The sequence below is a fragment of the Anarhichas minor genome, unplaced genomic scaffold (assembly GCF_050575085.1).
Source record: "Anarhichas minor isolate MPS153535 unplaced genomic scaffold, ASM5057508v1 ptg000026l, whole genome shotgun sequence".
In the NCBI taxonomy this organism is placed as follows: Eukaryota; Metazoa; Chordata; class Actinopteri; order Perciformes; family Anarhichadidae; genus Anarhichas; species Anarhichas minor.
In genome coordinates, this window is record NW_027466472.1 from 3,260,658 (window position 1) to 3,279,022 (window position 18,365).

Sequence of the window (18,365 nt, forward strand, 5' to 3'; positions counted from 1 at the left end):
TTTTGGGAATGTTGAATAAAATATGTGCCACAAAACACAAGCAAGTGGAGGTGGAGGAGAGAGGACACTGGGGCAGCAAGGTGGAGTTTCTCCTGGCCGTGGCGGGAAACGTTGTCGGTCTCGGCAACGTGTGGAGGTTTCCTTACCTCTGCTACAGAAACGGAGGGGGTAAGCAACTATGAGGTTCACTCGTTACCTAAAATCTCTAGTACATGTATGCATTGATGTACACTTTGTAAATTCAGGTGCATTCCTGGTGCCATATCTGGTGTTTGTGGTGACCTGTGGCGTACCCCTGTTCCTGCTGGAGACAACTGTAGGCCAGTACACCCAGGAAGGCGGCATCACCTGCTGGAGGAAGATGTGCCCTCTGGCAGAAGGTATGCTGTTGATGACTTTATTGAAGATTCACTGGAAACAATCTCTGAATGATTAATTAGCTTTATTGTCGGCTGATGCATCATATTAGTTTAATGTGTCATTTTGGTAGTTACACAAAGGAGGGGGGGGGGCTGTGGCTCAGTGGATAGAAGGTTGGGTGTTCGATCCCTGGCTCCTACTATCCGCATGTTGAGTGTCTAAAACGATGGGTTAAATGCATGCATGTACCTGTATGCATTGGATAACATCAAAGTATATATAAAAGCGTATTGTTGCTCCAAAGCGAGTTGTGCAAAATGTTAGTGGGCTGAGGACTAAAAGTTGGAGTAAGAAAGAATTGAGCTTACCAGAGTTTTGCAGCCCACTTTGTACTTATTATTTATAAAGAAGGAGAATGCATGAAACAAAAACATATCTGGTTCTGCTGCATCAATTTGGATCCTTTTAAAAAAAAATCTGTCCATCACGAGTCTGACAATAGAAGCACAATGATCAATGTGTGTTGTGCTTTTTTGACATTTCTAAATCAGCTGTTGCAGTGCCTGATATTATTTATATTCCAAAAACATTGACATTACAGATAGGTAGGTTTCGTTACAACAAAGATACCACAATAGTTTTTGAAGATTACATTTATGAAAAAAATAATAAAATTGAATAATTGTTCATGTTTATAGTAAAATCAAGTGACATTTCACTCTGGAGAAGTCACAGAGATAATTTCGAGAAAATAAAATGTTTCTTTGTTCAGTTTGCTTTACACATTTGTTATTTTGTATTTATAAATATATATATATGTATATATATATATATATTTATCATTATTGAAAAGTAGTCTCTCACAGTGAGTGAGCAGTTTTAGTGATACATTGGGTCAGTCGGGGTAAGTGACCCTGACTGCTAAGCGGATTAATGGATAAGTGGAGGGAGTCAGGATGTCTTAACGTTTGTCTATGTGGCCTCGCAGGTATCGGCTACGGGGGGCAGCTGATCATCTTGTACAGCTGTATGACCTACATCATTATTCTGGCCTGGGCTTTGTTCTACTTGGTGTTCTCCTTCAGCTCACAGCTCCCCTGGGCCAGCTGCAACAACTACTGGAACACAGGTAAAATGGACACTGCCACATGCATTGAGGTTGACTTGTACAACAGAGCACTAACATTTATGTTATGATGACAGATATCAACACTCCAGTGACTTTTCTGTCAATTAAAATACCTTCCATAAAGTTGGGGGACTTGTGAGAGACAGAATTTAGAAACAATGGTCAAAATGAAATCAACAGAAGCAGAGATATTCTGACTTTTACCCCCTAATATGGGTCAACCATTGAACCCTATACATTACCCATAATGCAACTGGATAGCGTATTTAACGTCACCCTCCCTGTCTGGTAAATGTCTACATCTTTTAAACTCCACATCAAAAGCTTGTAATGCAAATTTGAAGTCCCAAGCCCAAGAACCAACCTCCCCCTAGAACCACAGAGGATCATTTTACATCTGCTTTGTGACCATTAAAATGTGTTTTGTCTCACTATTCTTTCAGATAACTGCATAGACCTTTCCACACAAAATAAAACCTTGAACTGGACCAAACAGACTAACACAACCTTTGCTGCCACAGAGTTCTGGGAGTATGTATACGGATATACTAAAGCCTCTAGTTGATTTAAATGTGCCAAAATGAGTCCTGATAAGTCTCAATAAAACACATTTGTTGATCTTTTGTTCCTTCTAGACGGCGAGTGCTTGGTATCTCAAGTGGGATTGAGGAGATAGGCAGCATCAGATGGGATGTGATGTTGTGCCTGATTGCGATGTGGATCATCTGCTACTTCTGCATCTGGAAAGGGGTCAAGTCTACAGGAAAGGTATTTAAATAAGCCCTAAAACTGTGGTGAAAGTGTATAAAGTTGTATCTCTAAATGCCTTAAACGGTTGACTTTTTTCCCCAGGTGGTGTATTTTACTGCGACCTTCCCATATGTGATGTTGGTTATTCTGTTGATCCGTGGACTCACTCTTCCTGGGGCTCTAGAAGGAGTACTGTATTATCTTCTGCCTGAACCCTCGCGACTCGCAGACTCTCAGGTAGGAGATTCATTGTGTACTGTAACAGTGTGAAGTTCATGGACAACTTTCCTCACTGTTGCTTTGTTGAAACAGGTTTGGATGGAGGCTGGGGCTCAGATCCTCTTCTCATACAGCGTGGGTGTGGGCTCCTTAACCGTGCTAGGCAGCTACAACACCTACAACAACAACTGCTATAAGTGAGTATTACTCGATGTTTGACTGAGTGTGACAACAACTCCGACATCAGAGTTACGCAATAACATATTTAAAAAGTATCCACATGCTATGAATTTATAGAGTGCACACACGTTGTGTTTTGCAGAGACTGTCTTTGGCTGTGTTTGCTGAACAGTGTTACCAGTGTGGTAGCTGGGTTTGCAGTCTTCTCTGTGCTGGGATTCATGGCTCACGAGCAGGGCGTTCCCATTTCAGAAGTGGCCGAGTCAGGTAAAGCAAGTCATCAGAGGTATACAGAAAGATGCAAAGTATCCAATATTTCACAATAAAAAAAACGAAAATCAAAGAAATCCAAAAACAAAGACAGATTTGTTCATGAGAACTTCGTTTTTTCTTTCTTCTTCACACACGAATCGCTTCACAAACATTCAAATTTATCTTGTGACCACTAGTCAAGAATCGAATACGTCAAATATAATGTTTAAGTCATTTTACCACAGCGCAAGTACTTTCACTGAAGTAGGAATTTGATTGCAGGACTTTTACTTGTTATTGAGTATTTTTACACAGTTGTATTGGTACTTAGTACTTCTTTCACCGCTAGTCCACAATGGGTGAAATGCTGCTGCCATCTTGAGGACAACCATAGACACGACCAGCACATTAACAGTTACTCAGCTTCAAGCCACTGTGTGCGTGGACTCATACAGTAAACTTTAGCACACACGCTGGCATGTCTCTTCACTTCCCGACCCAAATATTTACAGTACAAACACAATCAGACTGACTTACAGTTTCTCAATCATCAGCCGACACTTTGGCCATTCCTTCATTCAGTGCACAGATTCACGCTGGTAAATCTCATAATAGGTCACATGTGCACATATTTATCTACACACACTTATACTCTAACAATATAATGGCCATTATTACAACTTCTAGATATCAAATGTAGTTATGTTACCTGGGTAATCGTCCTCACCAAAAACCATGAAGACAAACATGATCACCAGAATAAAGCTTTCACCTTGTTGTTTTCAGCAACAAAGAGTCTTGCGCTCACAATCTGCATCCAGTTTTCTACAAACTTACTTTTCTTGAGACGCACATGTAAAGAGATTTTCAGTACTGTGTTGTACTTCGGCGTTTTTTCTATCTTTGTGGTTTCCAGTAACTTGAGGCTGAGGAGGTTGTTGTTTATTAGTTACTTGATTGATGAGACTTCCTCTGCATTTCCACCTGGATGCATATCGCTTTTACTTTGCAAAGTTATCAATGCTAAATTGGTTAAACAACAAAGGCAGACAATAGACGGGGACAAATCTGGCTTTGTTGCTTTCCAGGTCCAGGCTTGGCGTTCATTGCATACCCTCAGGCTGTAGCCATGATGCCTCTGCCCCAACTGTGGTCCATCTGCTTCTTTGTCATGCTCATCCTCCTGGGTCTGGACACACAAGTAAGATGTACTTTTAATGAACTCTTCATGGAGGAAAAGAAATTCACATTTGTCAATGTGCTTATTGTGTGTTGTGCTGTCTCTGTACAGTTTGTTGCCATGGAGGTGGCGATGACATCCATCAGCGATATGTTTCCCACGGTGATGCGCAGAGCAGGCCGGCGGGAATCTTTCCTCCTCCTCTTCTGCCTCACATGCTTCTTCTCTCAGCTTGTCATGGTCACCGAGGTCAGTATTTAGTATTATATGTACATTTATTAGCAGTGTATTGCATGCTATTGCTAGTAAAATGAATAAAACCATGTCAAAACAATGTCTTTGCTGTTGTCTCCAGGGAGGAATGTACGTGTTCCAGATGTTTGACTACTTCGCTTGTAACGGAGCCTGCATCCTCTTTCTCTGCGTGTTTGAAGTCGTGGCACTGGCATGGATATTTGGTAGGTATACTGCTTTTTTTAAATGGGAAGTTTCATAAAGGACCAAAATAAAGTTGTGGGTAAGATCAAAATCAAAGCAGCAGAGGCTGAGATATGATGACTTTTAGTCCCTTGAGTTCTAAAAATGCATGGAGTTCCCATAATGCATCAAAACCCTGATGACAGCTGTTGGGGATTTACCCTCGGGCAAAAAGCCCACCGTATAATCTGACTCCAAAAGACTACACCTTCAGAAGGACCCCGCGCAGATCATTTGATTGGAATTACATTCGATGATCAGAAGACGGTAGACGATCTATAAGTATTAACAATTTAATAAGTCAAGCATCAAAGCATAAAAAACATAGATCTATGGTTTCACAAAACACAAGAATTGATTAAGTATCCCTAGCAACAGACACACAGTTTGGGCTCGGTCCACGCATCTCTCCTCTCGGTGTTTTGTGAGCCCCGCCTAATCATTTCCCTGTTTCTTTATTCATTCTCATGAGGAGTTGACCTTGTCCTGCACAGGGACGAGTTATCTTCACAAACACACACGCCAGGGTTGGGGCCACTGTGTGTGTGGGAGTCCAGTCGTTCTCAGGGATAGCGAAGAAGCTGTTCCTGCTTTCCTCATAGGGAGTCCAAGCCTAGGGATATGTTGATTTGCCAAATATTTTATCACGGACGCGGCGTCCTCTTTTTTAGTGGGGACTGCCTCCACCCACTTTGAGAAACAGTCGATTATTACTAACATGAACCTGTAACCCGCAACTCGTTGTTCTTGTCCCATGTCTTTATAATCAATCATTATTTCTTGCCATGGCGCTGTAGGAACTGGAGAGCTGCCCATGGTTGGTTTTACTGTTGGTTTAGCATTATGTTCATTACATATTATACAATATATTACATATTGCTCTACCATTGCTTTTAGGAGTTGATACTCAGTTAGGAAATCACCGGAATTCGACTTTCAGGGCGCAAACAATCAGTGTGTATGGAATACACCCGAGTCACTGATCTGAGCACCCCTGTTAGTCTACACGGTGAGATACACTAGTCAAGTATTTTCCACCTCAATTCTTAGTTTCTGTTAGATCCAGTCATTCACAAGTACAGTTTATTTCATACAGTTTTATCTGTCACGGATCCCAGATCCGACCTCCCAGAGGTTTTTAGACGCGGGACTCTAACCCCGTCACGGATCCCAGATCCGACCTCCCAGAGGTTTTTCAATGATGCTTACACTTTTTATCGGTTTACCAGGACGTTTCAGACATCGTAACGTAACATCACTAAATTTCGTGTTTCCAATCAGCAGTATTTGGTCATATGACAACAGGTTCTGCTACCTTTCAGTTGTAGATGGTGCACCAGATGTTACGAATGAAATCGCTAGTCCCAGAGCCGTGGGTCGAAAAGATCGTCACCTCAAAAACAGAAACTTGTTCATCGATAACCAATCACGTCAGGGTCACCAAGCTGTTGGGGATTTACCCTCGGGCAAAAAGCCCACCGTATAATCTGACTCCAAAAGACTACACCTTCAGAAGGAACCCGCGCAGATCGTTTGATTGGAATTACATTCGATGATCAGAAGACGGTAGACGATCTATGAGTATTAACAATTTAATAAGTCAAGCATCAAAGCATAAAAAACATAGATCTATGGTTTCACAAAACACAAGAATTGATTAAGTATCCCTAGCAACAGACACACAGTTTGGGCTCGGTCCACGCATCTCTCCTCTCAGACAATGTTTCTACACATCCTTGTGATTATGTTCTCAGACTATGTGAGAATATTAGAGAAGGTCCCCTTTAAATGGCATTCAAACATTAGTCTGATGTGGTCATTGAGTGCTGATCATCTAACCTCATCTCCTACAAAGGGGCAGATCGGTTGTTATCCATCATTAAGGACATGACAGGTGTTCACGCCAACCCGTTCTTTAAAATCTGCTGGCTTTACCTCACACCACTGGTCTTACTGGTGAGTGACTTTCAATGTTGGATTTTTATGCTCCAGATATTCTTACACTGAAATGTCAGGATAACTTCTGAATCCCTCTTTTTTAAATTGTTTTCTCAGGTCTCTTTTATTTGTTCTTTAGTTGGGTATCAGCCTCTGACTTTTAATCGCTGGTACGTGTACCCAGCCTGGGCATACGTGTTGGGCTGGGTGCTGACCCTTTCCTCCATCCTGCTTGTGCCGGGATGGGCGCTGTATAAACTGGGAACTGGGACTGGGAACCTGAGACAGGTGGGACAACTGTGTTATTGATTTTTAATAATTAATTCAATAAATCGCACGGTGCATAACATTTTTACATTGAGTATGTGTTAATAACAAGCAAAAGAGCAATGTATGTCAGAGGAGTTGTGATTTTTAGGATTATTAGGCTGTAACATGTTGGTCTTTAAAAGTATGAAATGTTTATGTGTATTGATCAAAGTATAGTGTTGATTTTCAGAGTAAAAGCTACATTCTCTTTAGTTTGCGCCAATATGAAGGATCCTAACTACCAACAGCCAACATGCAGCATCAGTGATATTGCTTATTGCGTGAATGAATGCTTCAAGTTATTGCTGAATACTTCTCTCAATTTTCTTAGCGTTTCCATCATCTGTGCCAACCGGCCCCCGACTGCTCACTGACCCAAAAGGGAGAAGAAGCTGAGCTGCATCACGTCAAAGGGGAAGATCTGCACTGACTCACTTCCAGTTGATACCAAACATGAAATGATCCTGAACTCTTTATCTACATTTATGTGTACGACAACTTTCCTTTTAAATCTCTTTGCTTATATCTTTAATCTTTATTTCTTATAGTATTTGTTTAGTCTATAATTCAAAGACAAGCACGACGTGTCTTATTTATCTGATCTCAATAATGCTGGCTTTTAACTCCAAGTGTTACAGTAATATTTTTGCAAAGATAATTGTACGAGTCACGTCGTAATCAGATTCTTATTTTAATCAAAATAAACTTGAATAACATTTATAGTTGTTAACTGTCTACAGTATGTCTGAGATTTATGCTGTTTTTAAGAGATTCTAGAAATATATATTGAAAATACATCACAGGAAATATTCTCTGTCATCAACATATTACCATAACGGGGCTCAATTTAAAAAGACTCACATAATACAATGACAGAGTATATTCCTCAGATATTGCTTTATTTAAATACCTTGAAATTATGAAAAATACAATGTGAAACACTTTTCAGAAATGCGTTGGAAGTGATGTCTGTCATATGCATATAAGCACAAAGAAATAAGATGACAAATAATTCACTTATCACACGATGATAACCACTTAAGCAACGTACTTTCATACTTAAACACTGTCGTACAATCAAATTCACAATGCAAACCATACTAACACATGACCACATGAGAGGAAACCATTTTACTGATTATCTTTGAGATGCTGAGTTGAATTCTTCTGTTCAAATATGATGTGTGCTGTATTTGTATGGTATGAGAACCCGGGACAATGATGTAACGGCAAAAATATAGAGTGAAAAAGAGCAATTAAGGCTTGGTTGACAAGTATTTGGACAGAAGTCCTTGCGGCAGTCCAGTGTGGTGCAGCTTGTGATGTAACAGAGAGATGTTCTCTGCAGCATTGAGCGCAGAGTTGTGCCTCAAGTGCTACATGTTTCCTGAAAGTGACATTTTGCTGGGAGCCTTTTAGCTTCGTGGTTTTGAAGGCACCAACCTTGTTCATCACCTTGTTTTGACTGCTATACTCATCCTTTGGTCTGTCGTGAGAACGAAACCAATTAAACCAAATAAAGCCAATTTCCTCTGCCTCCCGGGGAGACATATTATTCTCACATAATCCTTTAAGTAGCCCACAAGCAGAGACACATCTGAGTGGTTCTATAAAAGCTGAAGTGGTATCCTGAATTGCACTTAAGAGAATTAAATCTGGTGAAAAACGTTAGACATCCGCAAACCAAACAAGTACTCCCACATGTACAATAAGTACGAGTGATTGTTGGTTTCCCATTGACCCGCAGAGATATTTCGCTGTCCCTATCAAACTAAGTTTAAATAACCAGGGATGAACCGTTAAAGCCACACATAATAACCAAAAATAGCCCTGAGTACTCGCTCTCCCTTTAAGAAGGCACTGCAGATTGTGCTAGTCGGTAGAACTGTCAGGAGGCATGAAGGTGTCTTTCTCTGACGATTTACCTCCGGCCTGGAGCTCCCTGCCTGAGTTTAAGTCCCGTACGGTCGTGAGAAGGCGAGACGGTGGCGGCACCGCTGAGCTCTCAGCCCCTAGTGGCCCATTGCTGTGGCCTGTGGAAACTCTCGCTGGTTGACTGGCAGAGTCCGGATAACATGGGATTTGCAGGGTTTTAATGTTGGGGTAGCTGCCAGACTCGGCCATTGCTCGGTGTAGATGTTCCCAGGCACAGCTGGGGTTGCTTACGGCCTGGCACAGAAGCTCCGTGTGCTCGCGGAGCTGCGCAATGTCCCGCTCGGTGGCGTTGCTCTGCCGCAGCAGCTCCTTCGTTCGCAGCGTTATGTCCAACAGACCCGACTGTCTCAGGATCTCCACTGTGTTGAGGAAACGGTGTTGGCGAGTTCTGGTGGAGCCGTTTCTGTGAAGTCCTCTGGTTTTGAGGACGGAGCTTTGGCTCAAGGAGACAGCAGTGGGACTGGAGGAGGAGGAGGGAAGCTCTGCGGTTGAAGAGGAACACGGCAGCCTGGAGGTTAAGGCTGCTGATTTGGGTTGCTCATAAAGGTGCTGCTCAGGTGGACTCCTGGTCACAGGTGTGTCATCGACTTCTGTGCACACTCTCTTGCTGAGATTCTGTGATTCCTCGTACGGTGAAGATTTATCAGGCGGCTTCTTGCTGGGTAGTGGGGCAATGCGTGGGTAGGAGTTGAGAATGGGCAGGTAGGTGTCATTTGTTTTCTTCTTTGTGACGTTGGAACTCAGGGACAACGGCTCGTGGAGCTGTCGAGTGGCCGGCAGCATGCTAGACTGCTGGAAAAGGATCATGTGGGCAGCGCTGGGTTCCCTGCTTCCATTTCTCTGTGGCAGCTGATCTCTTTTCTGGATCATGTCCGGCTGGTGGGACAGGGAGGAAGAAGGAAGCAAGTACGAGACATAGATTAAACACTAGGGGACGATATGCTTATCTCCAGATTTAATACTATCATGTATCGCAATTTTTAAGTATTGGGTATTTTAAGTATTTTTAACTATTTATTGCGAGACCATGGGAAAAAGTTAAATCACACACTTCTGGAGACTTTTACTTTGGAAAATCTCTAAATTGATACATTAAAATTGTTTTATTTTTAGCCTGTATGTAGTCAGAGATGTCCTGAAGTCAAATCAAGTCATTGTAAATCAAAGATGATGGAGCAATGCTTCTATAGCATCTCAAGCAGTCAGAGCTATTTCAAGCTACAAATATGGGACTTTTACTTTTTACTTACTTAATATCTCTAAAGTCAGAGAATAAAAATGATTAGTTTTGTGTCTGCATGTAGTTTTCCAAATCAAGACATTTCCCTCACAATTGAGTGGTATTGTTTTGTTTTTAATCTATAAGGGACAAAGGTAACATGTTTTATCCTTTTTGTGAATATAATCCAATTCATCTGATTTCCATACCCTGTGTCAACACCTTATTTTGAAACCCAGACGTAGTCACACGTGTGGGCCAATCCCAATGCCCCCCCCCCTACATTTTTTGATCGGTAGATGCATTAAGAAGACTCTTACCTGCTTAATCACAATGTTATTGATTATGTAGATGGGTGGCAGCCCGCGGTCTGCTGGCATCAGGGGAGGTTTCCCAGGATTCCCGCGCCGAAGATCGATATTCAGTCCCGGCTGTGAAGGTTCTGCACGCTCGCCGCCTCTGCACTGGCTTCTGTTGCTCCACTGGTCCTCCACATCCGTCTGCTGCCCGTCTGTTGGAAGAAATACATGCCGACTGACAGAGTAAAGCCATGCTCGAATAGACTGCTTTTGTGACGTAGGCTGGTAGTGTTAGAATATTAAGAATAAAAATTACTTCACACTATCTGATGGGGATGTAACCAAATTAAACCTGACAGTCAGCACAATAACCTTGTTTTCATTACAAGTAAAGAATGTCCTATCTATCATGTACTGCACTGTTTGTCCCATTCAGCTTTTATTATACCACCTGGGCTGACTTGTGAAGATAAATGGGTGTGTGGGGAAAATACCAGTCGAGGACAAAACTTGGCAAATCGTCTTGCTCTGGTTACATATTTACTCACCAGAGTAGCCAGAGTCTTTTTCTGAGCTGCAGCAGGAGGCCGTCCCGCTGGAGTCATCCGCGTCTTTGGCACCACGCATTGCCAGCAGAGTCAGACGGTTGCTCTTATTTTTAGCATTCTTGCTGGATGTGGCACAAGAAGTGCGCTCGCCCGAGCAAGGCTGTTCCTTCGGCATGCTGGACCCTAATGAGAGAACACACGATGTTTGGTCTGTCACTTAATGACAGCATAAAAACAAAAATAAATGTTGCTCTCGTGAGTCAGAGGTCCGTGTTGGCGCTGTGACGGACCGGTGACCTGCCCAGGTTGCACCATAACTAACACCCACTGCATTCTGGGATACGATCCAGCCTCTAATTGCCGTCTATATAGAACATTTTCCTTTATTTTAGAATGAATTTAGATGCAAAACATCACGTTTTTTGATGTCATACTGGTGTCATTTGAAGCAATGAACATTAAGTGCACCGTCATTAAAGAGGCCCTAGATGACAACAATAAACACAGAAGTGAACACACAAATAAGCCCATTTGTATGAACACTTTCCCCACTGTTGTCGTGCATGTGTGTACATGTGCATGGCCACATGTACACACATGAAGACAAAGGAATGCATGGGTCATGAGTTGTTTTGAGTCAACAGAAAGCCTGTTACACCAAATAAAAAGCAGGTTTTAGTTATTACTTGCAGTTACAGAAACATGACAATTTGTGAAGCAGTCAGTGGATTTTAATTGGGGTTTTTTTCCTCGCTTTTTGGTGTGTACTTGGGTCCTCTCCAAGGAGCTGGATTACTGTATCTGAAGATCAAAGTGCAAATCCAAATACTGAAGAACAGATTGTACATCAGCTGTGGAAATGATCAGCTACACTACCTCTTTATAGTCCACCCCGAGTAGCACACGATACTGCTCTGTGTTCTCCATTAGGAGTATGAGTGATGTGTCTCTACAGTGTCAACAATGCAGCCATGCACTTCATATTCACACGTTTTCTCCACTGCAACAACATGGAAATCTCTTCAGTGGAAGAGTTGTACACTAAGATTTAAAGTGATATTTTGACATTTATGATCGGCTGTCCAGTGTTCTCCACCTTCGATAAACACCAGGTATCCCTTTCATAGAAAATGTCCGCTATCCTGGAAGTACTTCAAACTTTTTTTTGTTTCGGTCATTTGTGCCTCATACATCACAGAAGGCAGTGGGTCCCTGAAGGCAGCACATCTCAGCTGAAACAGCAGCACCCCTCCTTCCAACCCTGTTATGCAACACTCAACTTGGAAATACACTTCCTCTCTCACACTGGCCGCATCACTCACACTCTCTCTCTCTCACACACACACACACACACACACACACACACACACACACACACACACACTAATCAAAGTAGTTTGTCGACATTTTAAACATCACGCGTCGTTAACAGGCCGACAGACGCATGTGTGACGAGAAAGTTATAAAAGAGTGAGCGCTTGAATAGGAAGTATAGCGATTCAGCGATATTACGTATTTTCCGAAGCCAAAACATTCCCCATCTCCCTCTGTCTGCAGTGAAAAACTTACCTTCAAATGTAAAACAAGCCAATTATTTCCAATAATGGTTGTTTCCCCACTTGCGCGCGCTCTTGAAGCACTGAGAAACGCTACGGTTAACCCGCAGTGTCATGTTTAAATTGTTGTCCGTCGGTTACAGTGATATACAATAGTTTCATTTTCCTCTCTTTGTTAAATAACCTACGCCATGAGATAAGAGTACAGTGAGTCGCGCTGACATAAGGCGATGTCTGTCAAGCTGGTCAGGGCTGAGGAAATCTTATCCGGTTGGTTTCAAAATAAAACGCACACGTACAAGCACAAGGGGGATTTTATATAGAATACCACCTAGTCCGATAGTATTTAGTGTAATACACAATCCTCTTGGTTTTAATATCATTAACCAGTTCTTACCTGAACGTTTATCCAAAAGTGGCAGCTTCCTCGCTTTAGTTTTGAAATCCCGGTGGCTAAATCCTAGCTAGCTTGACACCGCTGTTTAACGTGACTGCGAAATGTTAAAAAAATATATATAAAATAAAAGAGCGACAAAACAAAATATCTAAATGACCCTACCTCATGGCTTAACAAGACAAACAAAACGTGGCTACCAATGACGCCATTAAACACGGAGGGGGGTGGGGTGGGGGGGGGGGGGGGGGGACAATTGTGTGCGTTACCTCAGTTGAACCCACAGACGGCTGCTGGTTGGACCTCCCACCAGACACAATAAAAATGATTTCCCTGCGCGAGCTAAACGCCGATTGAACCATGAGACAACTACGACAGCCAATCAGAAAGGAGCGCACGTGTAACAGTCATGGTGGCGGAAAAACAATTGTGCAATAAACAAGTGTGCAATAAACAAAGAGGCTCACTACAACACTTTATATTTTAATTTATAATAATGTGACGAGAAAGATTGGTTTCACGGAAAGTCACAGCAACTCGAGCTGCCTGCTTCAGTCATGCTGCATACGCATAACTGTTGAAAGCTAATCTAACTGAATAGGTGATGGACAAAACTAATCCTGCAAAGGGATACTCTTGATATATGCTGCACCAGCCGTCCAACATTCTGTAAAGTGCCAGTCAGCTGTGTCAGCGTGATTGCACGTGTGAGCAGGAACTGCCAACAATGCAGCCATGCAGCCAGAGGGGGGCGCTGTTGTCACGTGGAACTGTACAAACTGCAGTTTGTACAAAAATAAACAGCTGAAACTTTAAAACTTTGCAGCAGACACTTTATTTTACATTAAAACGTTCATAATAACTTTGATAGACAGCCCATAGGACAAGGACACATCAATACAATTCAAATATTTTCTAAATCGGCTGCAAGATAAGAACATAAAACAGGTGTGCCACTGGGTCAGCTAAATCACACACGCAGAGTGCATACAATCCTTTGTCAAGACAATATTTGGCATTAACATTATTCATACTTCTTCCTCACCCAATTCCATGGCAACTCTTCAGGATCCACAGCCTTGGTCAGAGGCCTGGACCACACGGGAGTCAAGTCTTCAAGTGATACTGGTCTAGCATCTCTACTTTGAAGCTTCGGCATATAATTTAGATTCTGCGAATCAGGAATGTCAAGTGCATACACCCAGCAGACCAGCGGCGTTCTTTAGACCAGCGTGCCTGCTGACCTGCATAGTCTCTGGGGAGGAGAATTTAATAAAACTAGCACAGGTCTCTCGGGTGTGGGCCTTGGCTGCAGCATTGGCCAGAATGTGCATGATCCTCAGCAGGGCGGTCTCACTGAAAAACCACACCGATTTTTTAAATGACAGGTACAGTGGATGAGAGTCCATCTTATAAATCAAGACACACCTGCCGACATGGACACTGGAGGCCAGGCACCATGCAGCCTCCCCTCCTGGTGTTGAGGGCTCCTGCAGAACTTGGCGGGACACGCAGAGGGCCGCTCCTGCCAGCTGCACGGGCAGAAACAACACACACTGGCCCTCCAGGAGAGACAGCTCCAGCAGATACCGAGCCATCCACACCGCCTGGTGGCACAGATGACACTTCAAAATCTCTACATACTGCGAAAAATAACCTTGCTGACAGAATGAGTTAGTAGAGATCTACCTTGGCACTGCAGCGAGCAACCGAGGCGAGGAGGAGGAGGAAGTGCAGAGGAGGGCAGTAGGACAAATCGAACTTGAGCCCTAGGAGGACCTTGCGCTCCATTCGCAGCAGCTGATGCTTCGTGTAGGTGTGGTCCATCAAGTAGCAGAGTCCAGACACCTGGAAGAAGAAGAAGCACAATAAAATAAAATGAGTCTTTTATTAGAGAAGAGAGGTTTGATCGTTACTCATTACTACATTCATTCAATTAATAAAGATTAAGAGCTGTAAATCTATAAGAATAAATCAAGTGAAACCTCGACACAAACCAATCATGGATTATTTAGAAATGTTAGCAGACGGCACACACAATCAGTCAGGTTTAACACAATGTGTAGCGTTATAGTTGGGGAGGGCTGAGCCAGCTTACCTCGGGCAGGAGACACTCTTCCATCTTTGCAGCGAGGAAGAGGCAAACCATGCCGAGGAGCTGCAGGTTGACCGTGGTGATCTTTACCTCACGCAGGGAGCGGTTGACGAGGTGTATGGCCAGATAGAGGGTCTCTTCCTGAAAATGCATCAACTCCTGGAAGGAAATAAACCAGGCGATCAAGATTGAAAGCCATAAATCTATAATTTACCTTTTTTGTACGGGTTTAAACTAATTAGATATATTAATTATTGCACTTTAGAGGTGCTGGTTTGTTATCTTTGGACAGAGTCAGGGTATTTCTTGTCTCTATGGTAAGCTAAGATAACCAGACGTCCTCAAATGCAGGAATATTCTCCATTAAAATTCTTTTAATTCCTTTTTAAAGCTCATATTTTTTCCTGACAGGCCATCTAACTTTGTGCATTACTTTTCACAACCAATACAAATGAGAGCAATCCTTTTGCTGCAGGTTTGCCACAATATGCAACAAGGACATGACCTTAAATGAACTGGCCATTGAGACCAGCTTGGAGGAAAGCCTCCATCTTCAGAAGAGCACTTACATGTACTTGAATGAGCCAGTCTACCAGGACAGAACGAGTGACATCAGTAAAATGCCGCGGCAGGTCCGCGGTGCGGAAAGAGTTTCGTGTTTGAGTTCTCTGCAGGGTGAAAACAGAAAAACAGGAGGCACACGCTAAATATTTAAAGAGATTCAGTGCGATCAGCGCTCGTGCCAATCTGCCCCTCAATCATATGATCTCACGCACCGCCATATCCAAGAACATATCCCAAGCGTACGCTCGGTCCCATATGAGGTCCAGTTTCTCCAGTGCCGTCTCCACCTCGTGGCGCAGCAAGCTGGGCACCAGTGCCTGCAGGCTGGGAAGACCCTGCAGCCCATGAGGGTAAAGAAGCACGGGCTCATCCTCCACACACCCATCTGCTACACGGGATGGAGAAGGAGGACGAGGAGGAGAAAGGCAACACGCAAGTAAATCATTTTTTACATGATAAAAGTAACCATCTGAGCACTGAATTCCTAATTTCGTCCAGCAAAATGACTGCTTGTATTTCTAGAACATAATTTTACACAACCAAACTACAGTATTATTTTGAAAATCTTTGGTATGGATTACACTACCAGCTGAGTGTGTAAAACTGTCTTCATGGAAGCCCATGAGGATGCCTTCACTTGTTTGCGCCGATAACCTCCTTTCCTGCAAAAAGACAACACCTTACACACACTTGGAATTGTGATGACCGAGTGAGTGAGAGAGAGAGAAAAAAAGGACTCAACACTCTTAGCTGAGGCTCTGAACCACATTACAGTGATCGCAACTTCTCATATTTAGAGAGGATTACAAATAGCTTCTATTGCAACAAAGGGCAGGGCAGTCACATCCTGACCGTTCACTAATCTCTCTTAGGGCATCACTTAAGACTAATATGCCGGGAAAATAAAAGTCATAACAAGAGCTAGAGACACTGCAGAATGTGTTGGGTGAAGATGACAAGCAGGAAGGAAGATGTACCCATCTGTGCTCTGGCTCCATTTTGACAGGGGCCATCCTGGACTCGTCTACTTCTACCGGCTGCCAGCGATCTATGGGCCCACAGGCATTGGACCAGGTTCTTAACGGGGCTCGCCTCTCATCCGCCTGCAGGGACAACAAAAAGTCTTATTGACACAGATGTGATCATGGCCTAGCCATCTTTATTACCTCTTCTTTATAGTCTTTGACGACGACGACTACAGGTTGCTGCAGTTTATTCTCTGTATGAGGATTAGTTATCAGTGGACAGTAATGCCACAAGATGAATGTGTTCAAACAGTGGCTCACTTCAGGTCATGAACACTCCTACGCTTCTACTCCAGCCATCTAATCACCGACACGGGGGTCACCTGGGCTCATGACAGGTGAATGCAATTACTTTCCTGACAACATAAACATGGAGCAGGCCTGTATGTAGAGCTTGAGAAACAGTAGGCAAAGTAAAGCAAAAAATAAAAAAAGTATGATCATAACTGGAACTGAAAAAAAAGCACGAGTTACCTTGAGAAAGGTTTCATTGATGAGAACAAAGTTTTAATGGATGAGTTAATCTCCCAACTGATTGCTCAATAAATACTATCCGTCATTAATTATTAAGAATATATATGAACTGAGTGAAATGGTTAAAAACAAAAAGGGGGTAAATATGAATACCCTGTTGCACTTCTCAGCTGAAGCACCTGTAGGGCAGCACTACATGTCTACACTTTTTTTTTATTTTAAATCTTCCTCGGACCTACTGATTGAGACGGGTCTGTCGAGCCCCCTGATGCTCACCTTCTTGTGTAAGTCCAGCAGGGGCTTGGAGTCGCAGAAACCAGTCTTGGCCATGAGCACAGCCGGAGACGGAGTTCCCGTGCCGGGCCGCTGCAGCTACTTATCCACGGGCGTCGGAGGAGGAGGCCAGGAGCAGAGAGAGAGCCGCCATGCTGCACAGAGAGCCGCTGATAAAGACGGACAGGTGGGCCACACTGATTGGGGGGGGGGGGGGGGGGGGGGGGGGGGGGGGGGTGCCGGTGTCAAGGTGAGCGGGTTAGGATCGGGACTTCCGGTCGACGTTTTGAGAAATTAAAACCACGTTTTGCTCCACGTGACTAACGAGGTTTATGTTACGTTGAAATGACCTAAAGTTCAGGCTTATGGTTCAGTGTGAACTAGACATTTTGTTTTATTCACCTTCTTTTACATGTTCGAGGGAAACAAGATGATGTAAATCTTTTTCTATATTATGCATTTGAATTAAACAATACTTACTACAGCCTGAAAATGCACCTTATAAATAACAGTGTCATAATCAGGGCTGCACCAGTTTATTTAGAAATACGGAGGTCAAGAGTGCAACGTCCCAAAGAGCATTCATACAAAAAGTCTGGTTTCCTCAGACATTTTCTACATTCATTTAACTGCTAATAAAGACTTTTTGAAAATATTACCTCCATAAACATTTATCTAAATTCAGCTTCAAAGCCTTCCCACGATGACCGATATTTGATTCTGGTGGAGGAATACCAGATCTTGTTGTTTTAATGTGATTCTGGACTGAAACTTTCCCAATTAAAGGATTTTGAATCCTAAAAAAAGCAATAACCTTTAATATATATATATATATATATATATATATATATATATATATATATATACATATATATATATATATATATATATACATATATAAAAAGGCTCACCATGTTAAACTTATGTTTGTGACAAAGTTGGTTAAAAGCCTCTAGTTTCCTGACCAAATCCAGGCTCTGTGCCCTCAAAGGTTTGGCTATAATATTTTTCAGGCTATTGAATGGAGGCTGGGACATGGTCTTGAGCTATGGGGGTATTGCACATAATAACCACAACTGGAGCTGCTATGTTGGGAGAGTTACTGCAGACAGAAGTAATGTGATGCTGGCCTCTTTTGTGACATCTTTTTAACTCTCCGTGGTCATTTTACATTGCAGAGCTGCTGCAG

General features: G+C 42.8%; 3 protein-coding genes across 8 annotated transcripts; 1 reads left to right on the forward strand and 2 right to left on the reverse strand.

The window, feature by feature from the left end:
* Positions 1–8: 8 nt before the first annotated feature.
* Positions 9–7,224, forward strand: LOC142959294 (sodium- and chloride-dependent GABA transporter 2-like). Its single transcript, XM_076100539.1, has 14 exons — positions 9–168; positions 246–380; positions 1,349–1,489; positions 1,933–2,020; positions 2,125–2,257; positions 2,342–2,476; positions 2,552–2,655; positions 2,781–2,905; positions 3,979–4,091; positions 4,182–4,319; positions 4,426–4,528; positions 6,403–6,503; positions 6,603–6,773; positions 7,126–7,224. Exons 1-14 carry the CDS (start codon positions 9–11, stop codon positions 7,222–7,224), a joined length of 1,746 nt encoding a protein of 581 aa, XP_075956654.1.
* Positions 7,225–7,676: 452 nt separating this feature from the next.
* LOC142959249 (CLOCK-interacting pacemaker) lies at positions 7,677–12,938 on the reverse strand. Of its 4 annotated transcripts, none has more exons than XM_076100483.1 (4): positions 12,749–12,938; positions 10,796–10,978; positions 10,269–10,459; positions 7,677–9,605 (listed from the first exon to the last, which is right to left on the reverse strand). In XM_076100483.1, exons 2-4 carry the CDS (start codon positions 10,968–10,970, stop codon positions 8,667–8,669), a joined length of 1,305 nt encoding a protein of 434 aa, XP_075956598.1. In that variant the 5' UTR covers positions 10,971–10,978; positions 12,749–12,938; the 3' UTR covers positions 7,677–8,666. The 4 variants fall into 4 exon arrangements, with proteins under 4 accessions (XP_075956598.1, XP_075956596.1, XP_075956599.1 ...); XM_076100481.1 differs by lacking the exon at positions 12,749–12,938 and adding an exon at positions 12,365–12,674; XM_076100484.1 differs by lacking the exon at positions 12,749–12,938 and adding an exon at positions 11,987–12,358.
* Positions 12,939–13,567: 629 nt separating this feature from the next.
* ccnp (cyclin P) lies at positions 13,568–17,368 on the reverse strand. Of its 3 annotated transcripts, XM_076100554.1 has the most exons (9): positions 17,180–17,368; positions 16,382–16,507; positions 15,991–16,066; positions 15,617–15,792; positions 15,410–15,508; positions 14,844–14,999; positions 14,435–14,593; positions 14,174–14,352; positions 13,568–14,101 (listed from the first exon to the last, which is right to left on the reverse strand). In XM_076100554.1, exons 1-9 carry the CDS (start codon positions 17,231–17,233, stop codon positions 13,933–13,935), a joined length of 1,194 nt encoding a protein of 397 aa, XP_075956669.1. In that variant the 5' UTR covers positions 17,234–17,368; the 3' UTR covers positions 13,568–13,932. The 3 variants fall into 3 exon arrangements, with proteins under 3 accessions (XP_075956669.1, XP_075956668.1, XP_075956667.1); XM_076100553.1 differs by having other exon boundaries at positions 13,568–14,352; positions 15,617–15,789; XM_076100552.1 differs by having other exon boundaries at positions 13,568–14,352.
* Between the last annotated feature and the right edge of the window lie 997 nt (positions 17,369–18,365).